Source organism: Microcebus murinus, chromosome 1 (assembly GCF_040939455.1).
Source record: "Microcebus murinus isolate Inina chromosome 1, M.murinus_Inina_mat1.0, whole genome shotgun sequence".
Classification (NCBI taxonomy): Eukaryota; Metazoa; Chordata; class Mammalia; order Primates; family Cheirogaleidae; genus Microcebus; species Microcebus murinus.
Genome location: NC_134104.1, coordinates 65,915,674 through 65,937,879, shown reverse-complemented (window position 1 = coordinate 65,937,879; position 22,206 = coordinate 65,915,674). Strand labels below are relative to the sequence as shown.

Sequence of the window (22,206 nt, the reverse complement as noted above, 5' to 3'; positions counted from 1 at the left end):
GGGTTGGGTCTCATGAGAAAGATTAGCCCCACTTCAGAAAAAAAAAAATTTTTTTTTGAGACACAGTTTCGCTCTGTTGCCTTGGATAGGTAAAATGCAGTGGCATCATCTTAGCTCACTGCAACTTCTAACTCCAGGGCTCAGGTGATCCTCTTGCCTCAGCCTCCCAAGTAGCTGGGACTATCGGTGCATGCCACAATACCTGGCTAACGTTTTTATTTTTAGTAGAGATGAGGTCTCACTCTTGCTCAGGCTGGGTCTCAAACACCTGGGCTCAAGCCATCCTTCTGTCTCAGCTTCCCAGAGTGCTAGGACTATAGATGTGAGCCACTGTGCCCAGCCCACTTTAGAAAATTTTAAAAGCTACATTTTCTTTGCACATCTGGGTGATAAGAGGTAAGTGTGCAACTGAACTACACTGTTACTTACCAGAAAGTAAATCTCAGATGTTCTGGGCAGTTAGATGAGCCACTCTTCCACTCTCATACACACGTCTCTTTTCCAAAAGCAAATGGAACATGTCATGAAAAGTTTCACTCCATCTCTAGTGCCGCCAATTTCCTACCAGACGTGAAAAAATGTACAGTCCTCAAGTGCAGTATGTGCTATCATTCCCATCCGAGTGCCCCAGCTCGGCTTTCAACCACACTCAAAACTGAAAGAGACCTCAGAGAAGGAGCTGACAAAATCCCTTTTCATTTAGTCGGCAATTTTGTTTTTCCAAGCATTTTCCTTCTATCACTTCACTTTATCTCATACTATTCCTATTAGGTATGGCAGGGCAAGTATGTTTCTTCAGATGAGGAAAAGGAGGTCTCTCATCTGTAAAAACAGGCATATTAACTGGCTTGGCAAAGTCACAGAGCTACTTAGTGGTGGGCAGAATTAAAAACCAAGGTCTCCAGAATGACATCCCTAGATCCTTCCAGCCAAGCCCAGGCTATGGCTTTTGCACACACAAGCTAAAGCACTTCCACTCCTAACTGTGCTATTGGAATTAACTTACACTGAAGCCCAAGAACACATGTGACTTTTTTGGCTAATTGATACTGCAAATCTGGCTCCTACATCACTTAAAGGCACACAGCAAAAGAGGCAAGAATGGCCTCCACCACTTATTTAAATGTCACTAACAAAAGTGTCCGTAAACATTACATAAAAAGTTATCCTTCAGAGAACAGGGACTGGCTGTCTCCCTCTTCTGATGATAAAGGCAGAGAAAACATACTGAACCTACAATTGTCCTATGGTCACCTTTGAAAAGGATCAAAAAAATGAGTGGCCTTTCTTGCTACTTTTTGGACAAAATAATGTTCCAGAACAAACACTGACCCACAGGAAAAAAAAAATGGGTTATAAAAATGTCTATAATTAGGAGAATGACACATCCACACAACAGAATATAACACAACTCTTGAAATAAATGAGGTAGGGCTCCTGACATGGAAAAATGTCCATGATTATAGAGTGATAAAAGAAAGTTGCAAAATCACAGGGATAGCATGGTCCTTTTTTTGTTAAATAAAATAAGAAAGCTATGCACTTACATAAATATGTATTTGTATATGCAATAGGTCTATATAACTATTGAATTTATCTAAACATCAGGAAGGAAGAGGGATAAAGATATACACTTTTGACTATACTTATATATCCTATGCTTTTGTTTTGTGTAAATATTTTTACCAGAGTGCCAATGTCCAAACAATCAATGGGTTTTTTGTTTTCTTATATTACCCCCATATAAAGGTTGATTGGTTTGTGAATGTCTTACTTTGCTCAATAGAAATATGTATACTAGTATATCATACATTTAAATTAATTGAAAAAATGGTTTCATTTAGGAAAAAGTCTACTTTCCTCCAATTTGTTTTTCACCTCAATTTAATAATCAAAAAACAAACAATGGATCAAGAGACAGAGTAGACATATGAAAAAAGACCAGAAGGAAATAATTCAAATTAGCAAACAGAGGTTCTCGCTGGGAGATGGGATTACAGTGGCTTTTCTATCCTTTATACTTCACCCTATTTTTCGAATGCACTATAGTGAGCCAGCATTATAATAATGCTTTATAACAAAAAGTAACTTCAGTATAAAAAAATAAATGTTCTATGAAGGTTAAACTAAAATTGAATCTCTCTAAATGAAATTTAGCTTTATAATTTATTTAAATTATCTTTTACCTTATAAACAATAAATACATATTAAATGAGTCAATGAATGAATGAAACACCTTTCTGATTGATCTCTAATTAGCCATTTTTTCCTAATCCAACAAGATCATAAACTCTTCAAGACAAGGACCATGTGTTACACATTTTCAGTACCTCTCTTGATATCTGGCATAATACTAGGCACATGGCAGACACTCATTCAATATTGATTAGTTGATCCATTTGCATGTTTGAACTTTCCTACTTGGGTTTTTCTAAAAGAAGAGTATGCCTTTATTTACTTTTCTAGTGCCTATCAAATATGTGAATATTTATAAGCAAGTATCATAAAAGAAGTCCCCTCTAATTAATCCAAATTCAACATATTTCAAAGTCAATGTTGATTTTATAGGTCTCATTGTTTAAGGCAGAATTGGTTGTCCACAAAAAATGATTCATTTCGTTAGCACAGTGTTTCATTATAAAACTCCCAAATGGCTTACACATGAGTAAGTAAGTAGCTCTTTAAAAAAAAAAAATATCATTCTTGGATATATTGCAGAGTTGGGAGAAGGAAGGAAGGAAGAAGGAAAGGAAGGAAGGAAACATTGTTTTAAAATCAGGCCACCAAACACTAAATGAGCAAGTATTATCTATAAGGTGCTAAACTGGATGTTGAAAAGAATATAGACAAGTCCAAAGCAAAATGTGTGTATAGCCTACTTGAAGAAACCAGACATTAACATTTTCCAAGATAGGGCTTCCAAAAGGCCCCTTGTCACCAATGTTCAGTAAAGTTTTGGGAAGAGGCTAACATCCAAACGCCTATTATCCACAAGTCTATTATCCACACCCCAGACATCTTGTTCTAGTCATCACCTAAGAACTCAGGAGTCCACTGTTTTTAACCCTACTCTAGAGGCTCCAGGGCTGAGCAAGATGCAGAACCCAGCATTCCCAGCCCACTCTGAACTCCACTGGACAGATTATTCTTTTATGCAATTCTCACTCATTCTCTAGAGAATGGATCCAGTCTGTCTCCTCTCTTCTCAGGCTCCCAGCATCTCTAAGTGTTTGCGGATGACCTTGACTCTCATTCACTAAGAAGACTGAGGTCAGCTTAATAAGACCTCTAGCATTTGACCTGAAAACCACCTAGTCTTTTCCCACAGCCACAGATGAAGAGGTGATCATCTGTTCCAGGGATAACCTCTTTGCTGGGAATCTCATTTTCCCACTTTTGAGGAAGGTGGTACCCACCCAGGTCCCCCACCCACACATATACCACCTTCTAACACTTTCAGTTTCTACTACAATCTCCTCCTATGACTTTTTAAAACATCCAAAGCATTTCCTCTCTCTGAGAAAAACAAAAAACTTTACTGGGCCCAATAACCTTTGTTAAATATTTTACTGAAGGATAATATGCATGCATAAAATTGCACACATAAGTTTACAACTCACTGAAATTTCACAAACAGAACACACCTGTGAGCAAGAAGCAAAACACTACCAGAACCCTCAAAATGTCCTGTGATTACCATTTATTATCTTTCTTTTATTATCAAACTTCTTGAATAGTGATCTATACTCACTGTCTTTGTTTTCACCACTTCCTCATCCACTTCAGCCCATGTGCCTCCCTTCAATGAATCCTACTCGTATCCAGGCAGGTGAGGCTGTTGATCCTTCCTCTATATCCTCATTGTATAGTGCACAGTCCTCTTCATTATACTACACTGCAATAATCTGTTTATGTGTCAGGCAACCCCACTAGACTGTTACTCCCCTTGTGGAAAATATTATTTCTAACCTGTCTGTGTACCCCCAGAGCCTGGCACTTAGTAGGTGCACAGCTGGTGTTTGACACTTGAATGAATGAATGAATGAATGTAAGAATAAATGAAGAGATTCACTCACTGAAATCTAGTATTCTGCTAAATTTATTAGTTCTTTGTCCAGTTCCCATGTAAAGTAATATTTAGCTGTCAAAACTCAGTAGTTGGGATCATGAAGAATGACTAGAAAATTATACTGTTTCAGTATTTGGTTAAGCATCTCTTTACATCCAAGTATTTGAGCATGCTTTGTGCCATGCACTGGGGTACAGAGAAGAGACTTAAAGACTTGCATCCTCCCTTTGACTTAAAGCTATGACATTTCTCCCAATGGTGCTCTATCCTTCCATTGCCACACTCCTAATATGAAATCCTGCCCATCTTTTCCCCAACTGTTCCTATTCTCCAACTCCTCCCTTTCCCCACCACAGTAAGTAGTCAGAGACAGGAATCCCCCAGGAGTTCCAGACCCCTCCTTCTAGCCCCCTTTTGTCACATCCAATTAACCATCTGCCAGTCTCGTGGGTCCCCTTCAAGGCCCACTGTCCAGCTGCCAGCTCAATCCTGTGCCTCCTCCCATAGATGCCATTGTCCTGGGGCTGCAGAGTAAGAGTGTAATAGGTGGAGATTTTAGTTACATCTTTAGTCTCTTTCTGTTGTGCCCTGGAATAACTGTAACTACAAATTTAAAAATCATATCCCTACCTATCTCTGCATGGTTATCAAACAAAGAAAAAAAGGAAAGATGGAAGGAAGGGAGGAGGGAGAGAAGGAAGAAGCCTATTGAAGTATCATAATTTTCATGATTTCAAAAATAAAGGGATTCATCTAACTAGCAATATAATATTTTATATATGTAATATAGTCATACTAGCATTAGATGTAACCATGTTTTATTACTAGTAATATAATCCCATTTCTATTACTATTTATAATATGAACAGAACTATCACAATATGCAATATATCTACAAACATCAAGCAAATCTGAGAGGCAAGGATATTTTTTACCCATTTTATAGAAGAACAAACTAAAGGTCAGAGAGGTTATAATTTACACAAAGTCACACAGATAGTAAGTTCCTGTTCTGTTCTAAAACTCTATGATTCTAGGACTGGACTACACCTAAGGAAACTCCCACTTTCTTCCACTCTAGGGCAGATAAGCTCAACCCCCCACAGCCCATTCTTCGGTAGCAGCAGCCCCAGAATCCCACTCCCCACCCCTCTGGAGAGTTGTGTGAGGCCCCTGAGGAGCATTTGATGAAATGGGGCTTTCCACTTGATGATAGTTCTTGGGTTTGCCCCTAAAGTGAAAGGTGAAGTGAGCATTTTGGGGCCAACAGAAAGAGTGTGGCATCTTTCCTCTTATGTAAGAGGTTCCTCTTCATGGGGAAGAATGGGCAAGAGGCTCTTCCAAGATCCCTACTCTGCTTCCACTTTCCTTTAGGACTTCTAAAGACATTACAGAAACTGGAAATTCATGAGCAGATCCCATCCCTGGTATATAACAGTACACTGATTGCCAGGCATGGACCCCTCCTCAGGAGGCTGCCTTCTTGCCTGTGTCCCCCTCCCTCTATCCTCTCCTCACTCACCACCTCCCTCACTTGCCTAACCCATACTCTGTAGGTCTGATTCTGTAGACCCCACTACAACCTAGAGCAGTCCCACTTCAGCCTGCAAAAGCAAGCTACCAGCACTTCCAAAGAGATTGCTAACTTTGGATCTCCCAGACTTGCTTCCCAGTTTCTCTTCCCAAGGGCCTGCTAGGACCACACCAACCCAGCCCATCCATCTCACAGTTGCCCTCAGCTTGCACTACCCTCCCCAAGCATGGCACCACTAGCCCCTGAGTCTTCTAGGCAGATGATGCTCTCTCTACTGGAGCTATAAGTAAGGTACGTTACATCCTTGGGTCCTCGCCAGCCAGCTACTTCACTGAAAGCTGCCTTCCCTCCAGTTGTCAGAAAAGGAGCATCCTCTTCTGGCCCAAGGCTGACCCCTCAGCTAACCTTGAGACCCACCCCTCCAGACTCATGTAGGACTCCTCTCTATCAACTGCTCCTCTCCTTTCTAAATATTCATTGTCTTCTTCATGCCTGCCTTCACCCTCTTCCCCATCCCTAGGTATTCACATATCTTTTCTACCTAAAAAAAGCCTCCCCTCAACTCTGCTCCCATCTCCAACTACCTTACTATTTTTAACCTTCCCTTCACAGCCAAACCTTTCCAAAGTCATCTATATGCACTCCCACCACTTCCTCCTCATCCACTCACTCCTCGTTCCCCTGGGAATTTGAATTCCACCTCTCATACATGATTAAAACTGTTATTTCAAAGGTTACCAATGATCTCTCAGTTTCCAGAACCAATGGTGTTTTCTCAGTCCCCGTGTCTCTCAACCCCCAGCAGCATCAGAGCCTGTTGACCACCTATTTTTCTCCACGTGTTGATCTCTCCTAGTTCTCCTCCAGCCCTTCACTCAAATCTACAGTTCTGTCCTTGGCCCTCTGCCCTTAAGTCTGTGTATGTTTTTCATTTATTCTGATAGCTCCAGCCATAACTTCTTTCAGATATCTCCCAAATCTTTATTTCTGGCTCTGGCCTCTCTCCAAAGCTCCAGATTCCCTTCGTTATCCGCCTACTGAATCCACACCTCCCTTAGCTATTTCACTGACACCTGAAATGTAACATGTCCCAAAGCAAACTCTCTGAATCCTCCCTCTTCTTCTACCTCCCCACCACTGCTCCTCCTCTTCCCAACTCCTGATTTTCCTTAAGTGCTCTTCCAACCTCCAAGTCACTCAGGCTCTAAATTTTGGAGTAATCTTAGACTCCTATCTCTTTTTTGACACCTTCACATCCAAGTTGCCAGCTCCTATAGACTTCACCTCCATGAGGTCTCTCATATAGATCCCCTCCTCTCCATTCCTACCATGGGCATCTCAAATTCAGACCTTCCTAACCTATCACAGTGGTCTCCTAATCTGTCCCTGACCAGCAGTCCCTCCCCACTCCAATGGACCCTTACGGGCTGCCAGAATTATCTTCCTGATCATGTCACTTTTCAGGCTCCCCAAAGCCAACTACAGAAAGACCAAACTCATTGGCCTTCCATTCAAAGCCTTCATGATCCAGGAACACAGTAAATGTGTGATAAACAAAGCAATCTATCAACCTGCTCCCCAGCCCTTTCTGAGTCTCATCTCCCACTGATCCCCCTTACTTCCTCTGAGGCACATAAACTGGACAATTTACTGCCCCTAAATATGCCATGAATGTTCACACCTCCTTCCAATGCTGTTTTAACCTGGGAACACAATACTTTCTGTCTTCCCCGTCCAAATCCTACCCATTCTTCATGTCCCAGCTCAAGGAGAGGTAACTACTTCCTTAAGAGCACAGCTCATCTGCCACTTTTCACTATTCTACTTGTTTAGCCCCTGTATCCATGTTCTCTAGCCAGTGTCCAGCTCCATTCTAATAATGCCATGAGGCCGATGGAGTGGAAACAAAGCTAATTCTCCAACAGTTTCTTCTTTATGTCCCTGAATTAATTCCTCTGTCCTCCCAGCTGATTCTTTCTGTTCCCTCACTCCTAGGCAGACACGATTTCAAGCAGCTCTATTGATCCAACAGCTCTGTGGCTGTCAGTCATTTCCTAGTTATTTTGCTGCCAGTCACTTGCGCACAAAGGAGTGGCAGGAGGAGTCTGAACTCCACACATACCGAGAAGGAGCAGGAAGGGACTGATTCCCTGCACCCACCTGAGGCTCAGCAGAAGCAAGACGCTCCTCCAGATGGCATCGAGCCATGTGGCCCATGGCCTGGGCAGGGGCTGGGTCACTAGCATTTTTATATCTTTGCAGAGGAGGAGAGAACAGGAGTACCCTGACCTGCTGTAAGAGGGTGCCCCATCCAGCCCCCTTGGAAAACCAAAATGAGAAGGACTGCATCTCTTCCTGGACTGGAAAGGTCCCATGGAGGTCAGATTAAACAAGATAATACTTGTCAGAAGAGGCACTTAGAGTAATAGAATGTTTGATTTAGAAGTAACTATCTACATATATTTGAGTAGCATTGTACAACTTATAAAGACCTTTCACATACAGTAGCTTATGTGAGTCTCTCAACAGCTCTTTAAGGGAAGAGGGGGGCAGGAGACTATTATCCTCATCTTACATAGATGTTAAAGTCACTTGCCCAAGTCATTCATATAAGCAGAGAGCAAAGGGGAGTGTTCACCTCCTGCTCTCTTGCCTGACCTTCTCAGCCTCCTTCATAGACTGTATCCCCCCTGTTAACCCCTTAAATCCAAGTGCTCCCTGAGGTGGTATATTTATATCCATTTCATTTCCTGCTCTATATCCTTTCTTTGAATGGTTTTATATACTTCCATAGCACCATACATAACTGAAGTAGGCACTTGATAAATATTTTTCAAAAAATAAATAAATGAATGAATGCAAGAGAGCTGAGGCCCAAACTCCAGCCTTCTTATTCCACACACAAGGTTTCTTACACTCCATTGTGTTGCCTCTCTGGCACCCTCTCCCATCCTATGTCAAAAGTCCTGTCCAGCACCCCTTCTAGAGACTACCCCTCTCAAGCCTCTGTGATATTACATTCACTTAATAATTAAAATAACAGGAATAAAAGGGCTAACTAGGATTTCCTGTGCTCCTCCTATGTGTCAGAGACTGCTAGATGCTTCATACACATTTTTTTTCTACTCAATCCTCTCAAACTGTGAAACAAGCTTTAGCAGACCCATTTTGCAAAAGACTGAGTATGGGAGATTTTAAATAGTTTACCCAAGACCCTACTCCTAGTTAGTGCTGACTTATCTGATCCAAAGCCCATGATTTTCTGACTATATGGGGCTTCTCAGCTTCTGCACTATTGATATCTTCAGGCTGAATAATTCTTTGTTGTCCCGTGCATTGTGAAATGTTTAGCAGCACCATTGAGCTCTACCCACTAGATGCCAGTAGCAAACCTTCCCTAAGCTGTGACAACAGAAAAAATATCTCCGGACATTGCCAAATGTTCCCTGAGGGTGAGAATTGCCCCAGATTGAGAACCACTGGGCTATACCATACTGCCTACCTCCAGAAGTAAACTGCCAAATACCAGAACCAGAAAGAAACTTGAAAAGTCAAAGTGTTCATGCTCCAACATCTAAGAACACCTAGCTCAACTGTCCTAGTGTTTTATCGAAATTTACAGTCAGGAAGATTTTTCTTACTTCTCACCTAATAGCTTCAGCTTATCCCAATACCTCTTTCATTCCCCAAAAGACTGCCAAACACAATTGGACAGAATGTACCAATAAGAGTTAGTGATGACTGGTGACACAAGAATGAAGCAAAGCCTCCCAAATCTTACAGAGGTGGACCTGGATATCATTGATATGTTCTAAAATATATTAACAGTAGAAATAGCCTCTATAAATATAATATTAGAATTATTAACCATATTCCCTCTCCAGAACCAAAAAGTTCTCTCAATATTCCTCAGAAGTTCCTGAAAAAATAGTCAAAAGCCCAATTCATAATAGGTGAAAGTCGAAGAAAATAAAGAAGGGACAATAAGCATTGAATTAAGTATCACATTACACTCTGGAGCATCAAGTGTAATGTCAAAAAGAGATGTTTTTCCTTTGCTGCAAAAGAAAGCTCAGGAAGTAAGAGACCACTTCCTTTTTAGATTCCTGGCAATATGCAGAGCAGGTGGTGATAATTACTCAAAGAATTACATACAAACATAGGTTATTGAAAAATCTCCCTTCTCTATGATCTAGACATGACGATAGTTTCAGTTCATCTGTCTGGGTGGGATGGTGTTATTATCTGAGAGAAAAGTGTAAGGAATCATACAGTGAATATCATCACCTAAATTAAACAGCTGCTTACATTTTGTCATGTTTGCTTTATCTATATTGTGGGAAGGTGTTTTTTGATGAATCACAAACTTTTAAAAGGTCTTCTTCCTTACCTCCAAAGAACAAATAACTTCAATGGGGGAGACAAGCCCTACACATACGAAAGGGCCAAATAACAATACAAATACACATACAAATACACTGAAGAAGTGAGAAAATGAGTATGAACAGTGAGTGATTTAAAAAGTTGGTCATTATGAGCTGTGAAAGCTCCCAGAAGAAGGTGGGGCTCAAGTCCTAAAGAATGAGTTGGATTGCAAAACAGTGGTGGAGGGGTGGATGATTCAAAGAGAACATGAGTGGAAGTGCCTCTGGACAGAGAGGAGAGCAGCCTGGCTGGAGCTGAGCTATGGATTATGGACTTGACCCTGAGGGCAATATGGAGTCAGTATTCATTCAAACACCAGGTAGTAATGTGATGAAAATAGTGCTTTGGGAAGTATAATCGGCCTGCAGGTGCAATTTGGAGTAGGAATAAGGGAGTAGATTCTAAAGGATGCAAAAGAGGGCCAGGAAAGACGTTCATGAGAGGTACAACAGGGCCCTGAGGATGGACAGCAAGGGCTAGTTATGAAAGACAGTCCAAAAGAGTTTGCTAGAGGAGAGAGATTCCTCACAGACAATCCCAAGGTTTTAAATGTCATGACGGGGAGTGTGAAGATGCCACTTATAGAATTAAGGAAGTCAAGGGAAGGAGCGAGTTTGGGGAGTTGGAAAGACATACAGAGTTGAGTCTAAGATTGGCCGAATCCCAAGTAACAGCAAACACTTCACTTGAAAATGTCTGGATTCACAGAACCAAAGCTCCATAGAAAGACAGAGGTAGAAGATGTCTCCACATCAATCTCCTTTCATTTATCTTCTTAATTTTTTCCTTTGAGTCTTAAAGAAAGAGGCTTCTCCTCTGCTCACCAAAGCTAAGCTCTTCCTTTTGTTAGGACACCTACTCTTATCTTACCTCTTCAGGTATCTAACTCAATAATCATTCTAGCCTCTTCAGTTTTTCCTCTCCACAAGCTCTCTCCTTGCTACATCCAAACCTGTGTGACTCTGAAAAACACAAAAATTCCTTTTTTTGATACTAACATCACTTCTTGCTAAAGCACACCTCTCTTTCTCCTTTCATTGATAAACTCTGGAAGTAGCTGGTTCCCACTCACCACCCCAAATCCCTCCCCTGAATGCCTCTTCTAATCCTGTGCTCCCAGAGCATGCAGGGGCCTTCTTTAATCATGCCCCAGAACTCCTCCAGCTCAACCCATCTGCAGCCTGTCATCACATCAGAGCCCACGCTGACTCCCTGGGGTCTCCAGGATCAAGACTCCTTTGCTGCCATTTCTGCAATGAGGATTTCTACCCCCAAATCTAACTTTAGCCCTTCCTCTTCTTCCTCCACTCCCTCCCTCTGAGAGCTGATGCTTTCGCAAAGATTTAGCTGCATTCAGCCTTCCAAATCAGCATTGCCAGCCCTAACCTTCTGCCCATGCTCCTGTCTTGAGTCCCACATTTCCAACTCCTGACAAAATAACTCCATCTGGATGTCCCTCGCTTGCCCCCAATTCTTCATGTCCAAAGCGAACATCATTATCTGTACTGTAAAACCAGCTCCTGTCTTCAACCAGCCTACATCAGTGAGTGGGACGCTGTCAGTCCTCCAGTCTCCTTCAGCTACTTCAGTTTCCTCATGAGCTTCATTTTCCTCTCCCCCTATAACTGGTTTGTCAACAAATGCCCACATTTATACCTCTAAAAATGTCTCAGAATCATCTCTGACTCCCCATCCTTTCTGCCACCAACCCAGACAAGGCCCCTCCTCCTCAGCTCTGGATCACTTTTGCATCTCCCTGCATTCCATCTTTCTTCTCTCCACCTCATCAGTCATATTACCCCCAGATTAACCTTTCCAAACACCACTTTCTTCATCTTGTGCCCTTGCTCAGAAATCCATAGTGACTCCCTACTGGGCCAATCAAATCCAAACTCCTCTCTTGGGTTTTCAAGACACTCCCTATTGGCCCCACCCTACTTATGCAATCCTGTTCCCCATTCCTCACTAGCCTACACCTTCCCCTCTGGCAACCCAGGCTCCTCAAGGCCTCACCAAGGCCCCCCACCCCCATATGCCTTTGCCCACTCTCTACTCACCCTTCAAGGACCTCACTTAACAACTAACTAATCTCTAATTGAACAGTAATTGTCAATCTTATTCTAAAAGTTCATTGAGAACAGAGACTACTTTGAATCTTTCTTTTGTGTTACATTGCACCCTGGATAGCAGAAGGCTCCCAGTAGGAGTTGAAAAGTTCTTATTGATTGACTTGTCGATTGATTTCTAGTTCCAGTTATAAGTTTCCATGTCTCCTCTCCTCTGCCTCATGAACATGATCAATAAAATTATTGTAACACACTTTCTCAGGCTTGGGACACAGAATTCCCAGGAAGACAATCTGGAATCTATCAATCAATAAGAATAGTAGGGGGGGAGTCTGTGTCCATGTGTATGCAGGGAAATACGATTTAGGGAATCTATAAGAATCTAGCTTAATCAGTTGGTCAAGAGAACTGAAATTCCAATAAAATCAGAAGAGGACAAGTAAGGAGCCAAAATGACAGAATTATTCAAAACATGCCTAATTAGAGGTAGAATATGCCAGGGTTTTGACAAAGCAATTGCCAGTCTGGTTTTTGTGCATGCAAAATTTCCCATCAGAAAAAAGTGGGTAAGTAACCCTAGTGCTAGGGACTTTGAACATTTGTTTGAAGTTTTCTCAATTGTTCAACTGAATAAATTTATAATCTATCCAGCCTACCAGGTATAACGCTATGTTCCATAAAGATGGAGAATCAGAAGTGAGAAAGTTCAGAAACATGCCTTTTCCAGACTTAAGAATCCCCAGCAAGAGCCTAGGCTAGAGACCAGGTGAGAATCAAGGAGCAGAGCCTACAGGGCCATGCAGGATGGGTGGTGGTCCTAGCCTTACCCCTTCTTGCAACTCATTACAGGTCTTCAGTCATTTTCAACCTTATGTATTGAGGACTTAGCCTTTCTTTAAGTGCACATCACACTTAGCCCACCCCTCAACTGGACTGCCCAAGAAGGAAGAATATCCCAATACAGGAATCCCACGGGAGACTGACCCCAGTCTGCTATTTACTCTGTGATTTGAGCCAGAACTAGACAATGTAAGCTACACATTGTGTTTTGAAAGGTCCTGGGAAAAGTAACACTTTGGACCATTATAGGCCATTAACACCATTAACACTGTATGAATTCATTGTCAGAAATAAGTAAGCCTGCAGAAACTGAGCTCTGCTCAGGGGCCTGGGGTAGAAAAATGAACAAGACCTGTGTTTGGATGGTAGGAAAGGGGAAGGAGAAGCAAGTGCCAAAAGATGAAACCAGGGTCCAGAAAGGGAAAATGGGAAGGCTCACACTTCAGGATTCCCACCACCACAACCCAGAGCTAAGAAAATGCAGACTTTTGCCTCAGTTGGAAGGCAGGGGGCTCAGCTGGACCCTCCTGGCATTTCTGGATGTCACTTAGCCCCCAGAACTTCTTCCCTAGATTCCAGATTATAAACTCAGGTCAGACACCTCTTTAGAACCTACGCTTAGGGTGCTAGGCAGAGTGTGTGTGTGTGTGTGTGTGAGAGAGAGAGAGAGAGAGAGAGAGAGAGAGAGAGAGAGAGAGAGAGAGAGAGAGAGAGAGAGAATGTGTACATAGAATCCATGTTTGGGGAAGAGGAGGGAGGCAAAGTGGCTGAGCCATGGGAAGCAAGATAGGATGACAGGGACTCCCTCTGATATCCCCAGGCCCTGGCATCAGCTCCTGTCCTCCAGCTTTTTCCTCTCCACATCAACTAGAGAATAAATATATGGGCCAATCAAGTCTCAACTTCCAAAGCCACAAGTCTCCCCAACAAAGCACCCCACCCCCTTCCCTAGAGATGACCTCCAGGGCAAGGCAATGGGGTTAGAAAACAGATGGATGTGCAGAGACCCTCCAGAGCTAACCTGACCCCTGACCCCACCAGTTCATGTCCTCTCATCCAAATTTCTGAAAGGCAGAGCAGATGCATGGGGCCCCCATAACTTATTAGACTCCTTGGGACAAAGATTCCAGACAAAATGGTTCCAGACATGTGGGGAGATGGGGAGCTACACATAAGAAGCTGGTGGAAGCCACAGGTACAGAGGAGATGGGGAATCCTCCGCCATCAGAGAAACAGGGCCACAGGTGGTGGAAGATGAGGGTGATCAGTGCCTGTTCTGGGGAAGGGACTATGTAGCCAGGGAACAGGAGAATCTATAGACCTAGGGCACCGGAGACAGCAGGGGCGCAAAGAGCTAGAAAGACATCGCAGGGCTCTACACATCACAGGCAGGCAAAGATTTGGTGGGTGTGTATGAGAGGGACGCTAACTCACACTTCCAGGAATGAGTGATTCTTATGAAAAGCTCATCCGTTCCCAGAACTGGAGGAGAGGAGGATAACGAGGAGGACCGAAGCACCCACCGCCCTCCGAGGTGGGTCTGCCTCTCAAGTCTGAGGCGCTCCCCACGCGCACTAGTCATGATCGTTCTCGTCTGCCCCGCTCCTGTCAGCCTGCAGCCTGCGCGTCTCCGGGTCCCCCAGTCCCTCTCCGCACACCAGGGCCCCGGGCTCCCGGCCGGGAGGAGGCGTGCCGGCCCAAGGCGGCCGGGAGCCCGGCTGACAGGCACGGGGGGAGGGGGCGCCGAGGGAGGGGCCGGGGACGCCGGTAGCTGGAGCGGTGCGCTGCAAAGTGATCCAACATCGCCCCATCCCCGCGCTCCGGGAGAAGGCGGCCCGAGGGGACCGCCTCCCGCCTCCCCAACACAGACTCCGACTCCGCAACTGAGGTGAATGCCGAGGGGCGCCGAGCTCCCAGCCCCCACGCCCTCCCCAAACCGCAATCAGCACTGCCATATCAACAAGAATCTCGGCAACTCCAGCCCCGACGACGAAGGGGGACTGCCCCCCAACACGCACGCCCGGGCAACAGCCCTCCTTCCCCAAACTTGTCCGAGACGCCGCGTCCGAGGTAGCAGCCTTCGCCCCCGGCCCCCGCGCCCTGCCCAGCTTACCTGTCCGGAAAAAGGCGTCCACGTCCGAGTCGGCTGCTCCTCCTTCCTCCGCTGCTCCCTCCGCGGGGTTCATGACTGGGGGAGGGCGTCCGCGGGCAGCCGGGGGCCGGCGAAGCCAGGGGCCGAGGGCTGCTCGGCACCCGAAGGGCGAGGGCGCGGGGCGCAGCGGCCGCAGCCGCGGAGCCGGCGGCCGCGGGGCTTCGAGGGCGGGCGCTGGGGCGGCGGGGCTGGGGCAGAGGACGCCAAGCCTCCCTCAGGCGGAGACGTGCGGCGGGATGGGGGCGCCTGCCGCCGGCTCCCCCATGGTACCCCTTCCCCAGGGCGCTGGCCGCCTGCTGTCTGGCCGGGCCCGGGGCCCGGGGCTGGGGTCCGGGCTGCCTGGGCGCCCGCTGTCCCCCAGCAGCGGCAGCTGGCTCTCCTCCTCGCCCGTCTGCCCGTCTCTATTGTTCAGCCCTGCTCCGCTCTCTCCTCTTTATTTTTCCTCCTCCCTCCCACCCTCCCTGTCTCCCTACCTCCTCCCTCCCTCGCTCGCGCGCTCTCTGGCTCCCCCTCTGGCTCCCGCCGCCGCCGCCTCCCCAGCTCCTCCCCCGGCTCCCGCTCCCTCAGTCCCGGTCAACAATGACCCGGGCAGCGCGGAGCCGAGCCGAAGCTCCGGCCCGGCCCGGAGCTTGCTGCGGGCCCCCCGCAGCGCCGACGCCTCCCTTCCCCGCAGCCTCGCGCCGGCCTCTCTGGGAGCGGAGCCCGAGTCCCCAGCTATTGTTCGAGGCCACGCTAGGCCGGCTTCCTGAGCCCCGCAGGAAAAGCCCGGGCGAGGAGGCGGCCGAGGGGGGCGGGGCCGCCGGGCGAAACCGGGGCCGCGGGGCGCTAGCCGGCTCGCTGAGGGGGCTCTGCGGCCGGGGCGCTCGGGTTCTCCCCCCCCAGCCCCCACCCCCCGCGTGCTCGGTTTCTCCCCCCCCCCCCCGCGCTGTCGGTGCTCCTCCGGGTCCCACGGCCACCTCCTCCTCCCCACCCCACTCCCAGGTGTGTGAGGGGAACCCCCAGCTGCCTGCCGCCTTCTTCAGATCGGTCCCCAAGCAGGAGTGACCTGTCCCTAGAGAGGCTGGCCTTTCTTCACCGCTCCTTTCTGACAAGCTCTCTCCTGTCTCCCTGTCCTCCTGAGCCTCTCGCAATTTCCTCACCATCTCTCCATAGTTTCACTCCTCTTTAGCTTTTCTTTCCCTTTCCCCTTTTCAGCTCCCCTAAACATCTCTGTCTCTGTGACTCTTTGTCCAGTTTATTTCTTTTCTGATGTCTCCCTGCCTCTCTCTCTCTCCCTCCCTCTGTCACTCTCTTGTCCCTCGTTTGTCTCTGTCCTGCCTCCGCACTTGGCCTGTATCTCAGCACTCCTCTTGGACAGCTGTCAAAACTCCCTAATCCCTGGGGCCTTCTCTGTTTTGTTCTTCTCCCTCGTGTGAATGGAGAGATCCAGTTGGCCGGGAGAAAGGAGGTGTTACAGCAAGCTGAATTTCAATTAAAGTGGGGAGAGGGGCTGGGAAGGAATGGGGATGACTGCAAAAAAAGAAAACAGATGCTGTATGGGGTAATTAATGCAGTGATTGTATTATACCCATCAGTTTTTAAGCAATAATTAAACAATAATTAGCCAGTACTCTGTTTATAGTTCTAGTGACTGCAGAGCCCACAAAACAGAGGGTCTTTAGACCTGAGTACTTAATGTGATGTGTTGAGGGCTGTTTGCTGCTGCCTGGCCCAGACAGATGGAGAGGTGGCTGCCTGACCTAATGTGTTAAAACACACCTAATGGGAAACAAGGTCCTGGTCTAAAGTTGATGGCCTGCTACCCATCAGCCAGAATCTCCTTGATTTGTTTGTCTCTGGAAGCCTGCCTTGTTCCACCTCTCTCTCCAGGCCAAAGCACCTGGGATCTTTCCAGATTCACCAACTGGGTAACTCTAACAACAAATAAATAACAACAAATCAAATGAATTTAATAAGTTGTTAGTGAACACCTTCTGGCTTCCTGTACTCATCACTTTCTTTACTGAATGTCACAAATGGTCTATTTATTTTCACCATTAAAAAAAAAAAGTACCTGTCTCTAATCTTGGATACATCTATTAGATCTGTCTCCAACCTTGAGTACATTTATCAGACCTCTATAGTAACTCTTAGATGACAAGTTCACTGCCATGAATGCTAATTCATCTGGCCATGATATCTTAAACTAGCTTAATATGCCTCCTTACCTACTACCTTCTCTGACAATGAAAATACTTCTTATTTGTCTTTTCAAAATATTCTTTCTTCTTAACCCTGTGCTAACCCTTGGCTTGTCCACACACACACACACACACAGAGAGAGAGACAGGTGTGCACACATACACACACAATGGCAGAACTTCTATGAACAGCTACCAATATGTAGATAAACAACCAGAGGCCTGGCAAGGCATTAGATCATCCCAATTCTGAAGAAACATTACATGTTCAGAGGAAGATTTGTATCAAAATATCAATAGATGTGGACCAGAATGGGGGAACACCTTACATAGTGACACAGACTTTTTTTAGAAGAAAGTTGGCAATTTCCATTAAAATGTTAAATGTTCATTAATATTAGACAAAGAAGATTTCAGAACAAAGAATATTACCAGGGATAAAGAGGGACATTTCAACTTATCAAGTGGACATAACAATCCTAAAAGCATTTGCACCTAATAAGAGAGCTTCAAAATACATGAAGCACAACTGATAGGACTGCAAGGAGAAATCGAAAATTTTATAATTGTAGTCTGAAATTTTAATATCTGTATAACTCAATAATTGAGACAGATCATCAGTAAAGTTATGAAAAACTTGAACAATGCTATTAACCAACTTAACCTAACTGACATTTATAGAATGTACCACTCAATAACAGCAGATACACATTTTTTTCCAGTGCACAGGTAACATTTATCAAGGTAAACCATAAGGTAAGCCATAAAACAAGTCACAATAAATGTAAAAGGATTAAAATCATGCAAAGTGGCATAGAAATTATACCTCAGTTGTTTTTTAAAAAATCACAAAGTATGTTGCCTGACCATAATAAAATTAAGTTAGAAATCAATAACAAAAAAAATCTGGAAAACAAATATTTGGAAACTAAATAACATACTTCTAAATAATCTATGGTCAACTAAGAATTCAAAAGGGACATTAGAATCTCAAAGTGAATAAAAATGAAAATACATCATATAAAACTGTCAGATGTGACTAAAACAGTACTTAGAAAGAAATTTATAGTGCTAAATACCTATTTTGAATATTAAGGTCTCAAATCAACGACTTCCTATTCTACCTCAAGAACAAGTGAAACCAAAACAGAAGACCGGAAATAACAAAGATCAGAGCAGAAGGCAGTCAAATAGATAACAGGAAAACAAAAGAAAAAAATCAATGAAATCTAAAGTGGATTCTTTGAGAAGATCAAACGATTCATAAACTTCTACCCAAACTGAGAAAACACTCAAATTACTATTAACAATAATAAGAGAGGGGGCATCACTACAGATTCTATAGACATAAGAAGAATAATAAGGGAATATTATAAACAACTTTATGCCAATAAATTTGACAACTTATACAAGATGGACAAATTTCTTGAAAGACACAAACTACTAAAGCTCATTCAAGAAGAAATAAGAAACTTACATAGCCATTTATCTACTAAAGAAATTAAATTTGTTGCTTAAAAGCTTCCCACCAAAAAAAAAAAAAATACTCAAAATTCATATGGCTTTACTGGTAAATTCTATGCAACATTTAGGAAGAAATAACACCAATTTCACAAAAACTCTTCAAGACATGTGAAGAGGGAATATTTCCCAACTATTTCTATGAAGCCAGCATTATTCTGATGCCAAAACTAAACAAAGGGCATAAAAAAAAAAAAATATATATATATATATATATATATATATATATACCACTATCACTTATGAATATAATGCAAAATTCTTAATAAAAGTTTAGCAAACCAAATCCATAATATATAAAAAAGATAATAATGTCATGACCAAGTGGGTTTATCCCAAGGATACCAGGTTGGTTTAATATTTGAAAATCTGTCAATGTAACTTACCACGTGTTATGAGTTGAACTGTACTCCCAAAAAAGATATGTTGAATTCCTAACCCCTGGTATCTGTGAATGTAACCTTATTTGGAAATAAAGTCTTTGTAGATGTAATGAAGTTTGGATGGGTTCATTAGGATGGTCCCTAATCCAATATGACTGATATCCTAACAAGAAAAAAAAACTCCATGTAAAGACAGAAACACACAGGGATGCCACGTGATGGTGGAGGCAGAGACTGCAGTGATGCAGCTACAAGCCAAAGAAGGCCAAGGATTGACAGCCACCACCAGAAGCTAGGAAGAGACACAGAAAAATTCTACCTAGAGTCTTAAAGGGAGCATGGCCATGTTGATATCTTGATTTCAGATGCTAGCCTCCAGAACTGTGACAGAATAAACTGTATTATGTTAAGCTACCCTACTTGTGGTATTTTGATACAGCAGCCCTAGGAAACTAATATGTCATATTATAAAAGAAAAGCCATGTGATCATCTACATAGTTACAGGAAAAAATTTTGACAAAATCCACTATCAATTTCTATCAAAAACTTTCAGCAAACTAGGAATAGAAGGGGCTTTCTCAACTTAATAAAGAGCATCTATAAAAAAAAAAAACTATATTTAACAGCATACTTAGTATGAGAGAATGAATGATTTCCCCCTAAGTTAAGAACAAGGGAAGGATGTTTCGTCTCACTCCTATTCAATGTACCAGATGTTCTAGCCAGTGCAATTAGAAAAGGAAATTAAAGGTATCCAAATTGGAGGGAAAGAGATAAAACTGTCTTTATTCATAGATGACATGATTATTATTTAGAAAATTCCATGAAATCTATCAAAAAAAACTACTAAAACTGATATGAGTTTAACAAAATTTCAGGATATAAGACTGCTATAAAAAGTAAATTGTATTTCTATATACTAACAATGAAGATTTAAAACTTGATATTTAAAAACATCACTATATTAGAATTGAAAATGTGAAATATGAAGACTTAATCTGATTTTTAAAATATACAAGGCTCATACACTCTAAGCTACAATACATTGCTGAAAGAAATTAAACAAGATCTAAGTAAATGGAGAGAAATTCTGCATCATGAATCAGAAGACTCAAAATTCTTAGGAAATCAATTTTCCCCAAATTGAGTAAGGCAATCCCAATCAAAATTCCAGTAAGCTTTTTGGTAGAAATTAACAAGTTGACTCAATGCAAAGAAACTAGAAAAGCCAAAACACTAAGAAAAAGAAAGTTGGAGGACTTACACTATCCAATTTTAAGACTTTTTATAAAGGCACAATAATCAAGACAATGTGGTATTGGTGTAAAGACAGTAAGATAGATTGATGGAATAAAATAAAGTCCAGAAACAGAATCATACATGTATCATCAATTGATTTTAAACAAAGATCAAATTGGATTCAGTGTAAAAATGATTGTCTTTACTAATGGTGCTTGGATAACTGGAAATCTATATTAGTTTTCTATGACTCCTGTAAAACATTCCCACAAACTTTGTGGCTTAAAACAACACCAATCTTATTACCTTCAAGTCCTAGAAGTCAGAAATCCAAAATGGATCTCATTGGACTAAAATTAAGATGTTAGCAAGTATGTATTCTTTCTGGAGGATCTAGGGGAGAATCCATTTCTTTGCTTTTTTCAGCTTTTAGAGGCCACCAGCATTTTATGGCCTATGTTCCCCTTCCTCCACCTTCGAAATCAGCATTGATGGGCCACATTCATATCACACTACCATCTCTCTGGTTCTTTTTTCAGTTTCCCACTTTCACTTTTAATAGCCCTTGTGATTACATTGGTCCCATCCAGATAATTCAGGATAATCTCCCTATCTTAAGGTCCGCTGATTAGCAACCTTAATTCCATTTGCTATCTTAATTCTCGATTGCTATGCAACCTAACATAGTCCCAGGTTATACGAACTAGAACACAGATAGTTTTTTTGGGTGGGGGGGACATCATTCTGTCTATTATATATACCCATACACATAAAAAATGAACTTAGGGCCGGGCGCTGTGGCTCACGCCTGTAATCCTAGCTCTTGGGAGGCCGAGGTGGGCGGATTGCTCAAGGTCAGGAGTTCAAAACCAGCCTGAGCAAGAGCGAGACCCCGTCTCTACTATAAATAGAAAGAAATTAATTGGCCAACTGATATATATATAAAAAATTAGCCGGGCATGGTGGCGCATGCCTGTAGTCCCAGCTACTTGGGAGGCTGAGGCAGCAGGATTGCTTGAGCCCAGGAGTTTGAGGTTGCTGTGAGCTAGGCTGACGCCACGGCACTCACTCTAGCCTGGACAACAAAGTGAGACTCTGTCTCAAAAAAAAAAAAAAAAAAATGAACTTAGATCCATATCTCCCACCTTATATAATTAACTCAAAATAGATCATAGACATAAATGTAAAACCCAAAACTATAAAATTTTGATTTTACATTGAAGAAAATATTTGTGACCTTAGGGTAGGCAAAGATGTCTTAAATATAACACCAAAAGCAAAATCCCTAAATGAAAAAGTGATAAATTTGACTTCATCAAAATTAAGAAGTTCTGTTCTCCAAAAGACATTGTTAATAAAATTTTTTTTAAAAAACCACAGACTGGTGGAAAATATTTAAAAATCACATATTTAATGAAGGATTGTGTCCAGAATATATAAAGAACTCTCAAACCTCCATAATAAGAAAACAAACCCAATGTTTAAAACTTTGGCAAAAGATTTGAATGCTCACTTTAGCAGACATATTATAGACTTTAAATAAGCACTTGAGAAAATACTCAATCCTATTAGTCATTAGGAAATGCAAATTAAAATTACAATAAGATATTATGATTTATTAGAATGTGTAAAAGTTAAAAGATTGAACATATCAAGTGCTGGTGAGGATGTGGATGAGGATGTGAAATGGAACTCTCCTATACTCCTGGTAAGAATATAAAATGGTACAACTTCAAAAAACAGTTTGACAGTTTCTTAACTAGGTGAATATGTCCCTACTATGTGACCTAGCCATT

The 22,206-nt window shown here is 43.0% G+C and overlaps 1 protein-coding gene across 19 annotated transcripts in view; it reads right to left on the bottom strand.

The window, feature by feature from the left end:
• KALRN (kalirin RhoGEF kinase) overlaps positions 1–15,493 on the bottom strand; it is a 653,674-nt gene extending 638,181 nt beyond the window's left edge. For 7 of the 19 annotated variants that reach the window (XM_020287013.2, XM_020287027.2, XM_020287016.2 and 4 more), the window contains exon 1: positions 15,048–15,212. In XM_020287013.2, coding sequence (XP_020142602.1) covers positions 15,048–15,120 — 73 coding nt within the window. In that variant the 5' untranslated portion in view covers positions 15,121–15,212. Of the gene's footprint in view, positions 1–15,047 lie in introns of all 19 variants that reach the window. The other 12 variants (XM_020287009.2, XM_012780446.3, XM_020287022.2 and 9 more) reach the window with 6 other exon arrangements.
• Positions 15,494–22,206: the final 6,713 nt, after the last annotated feature.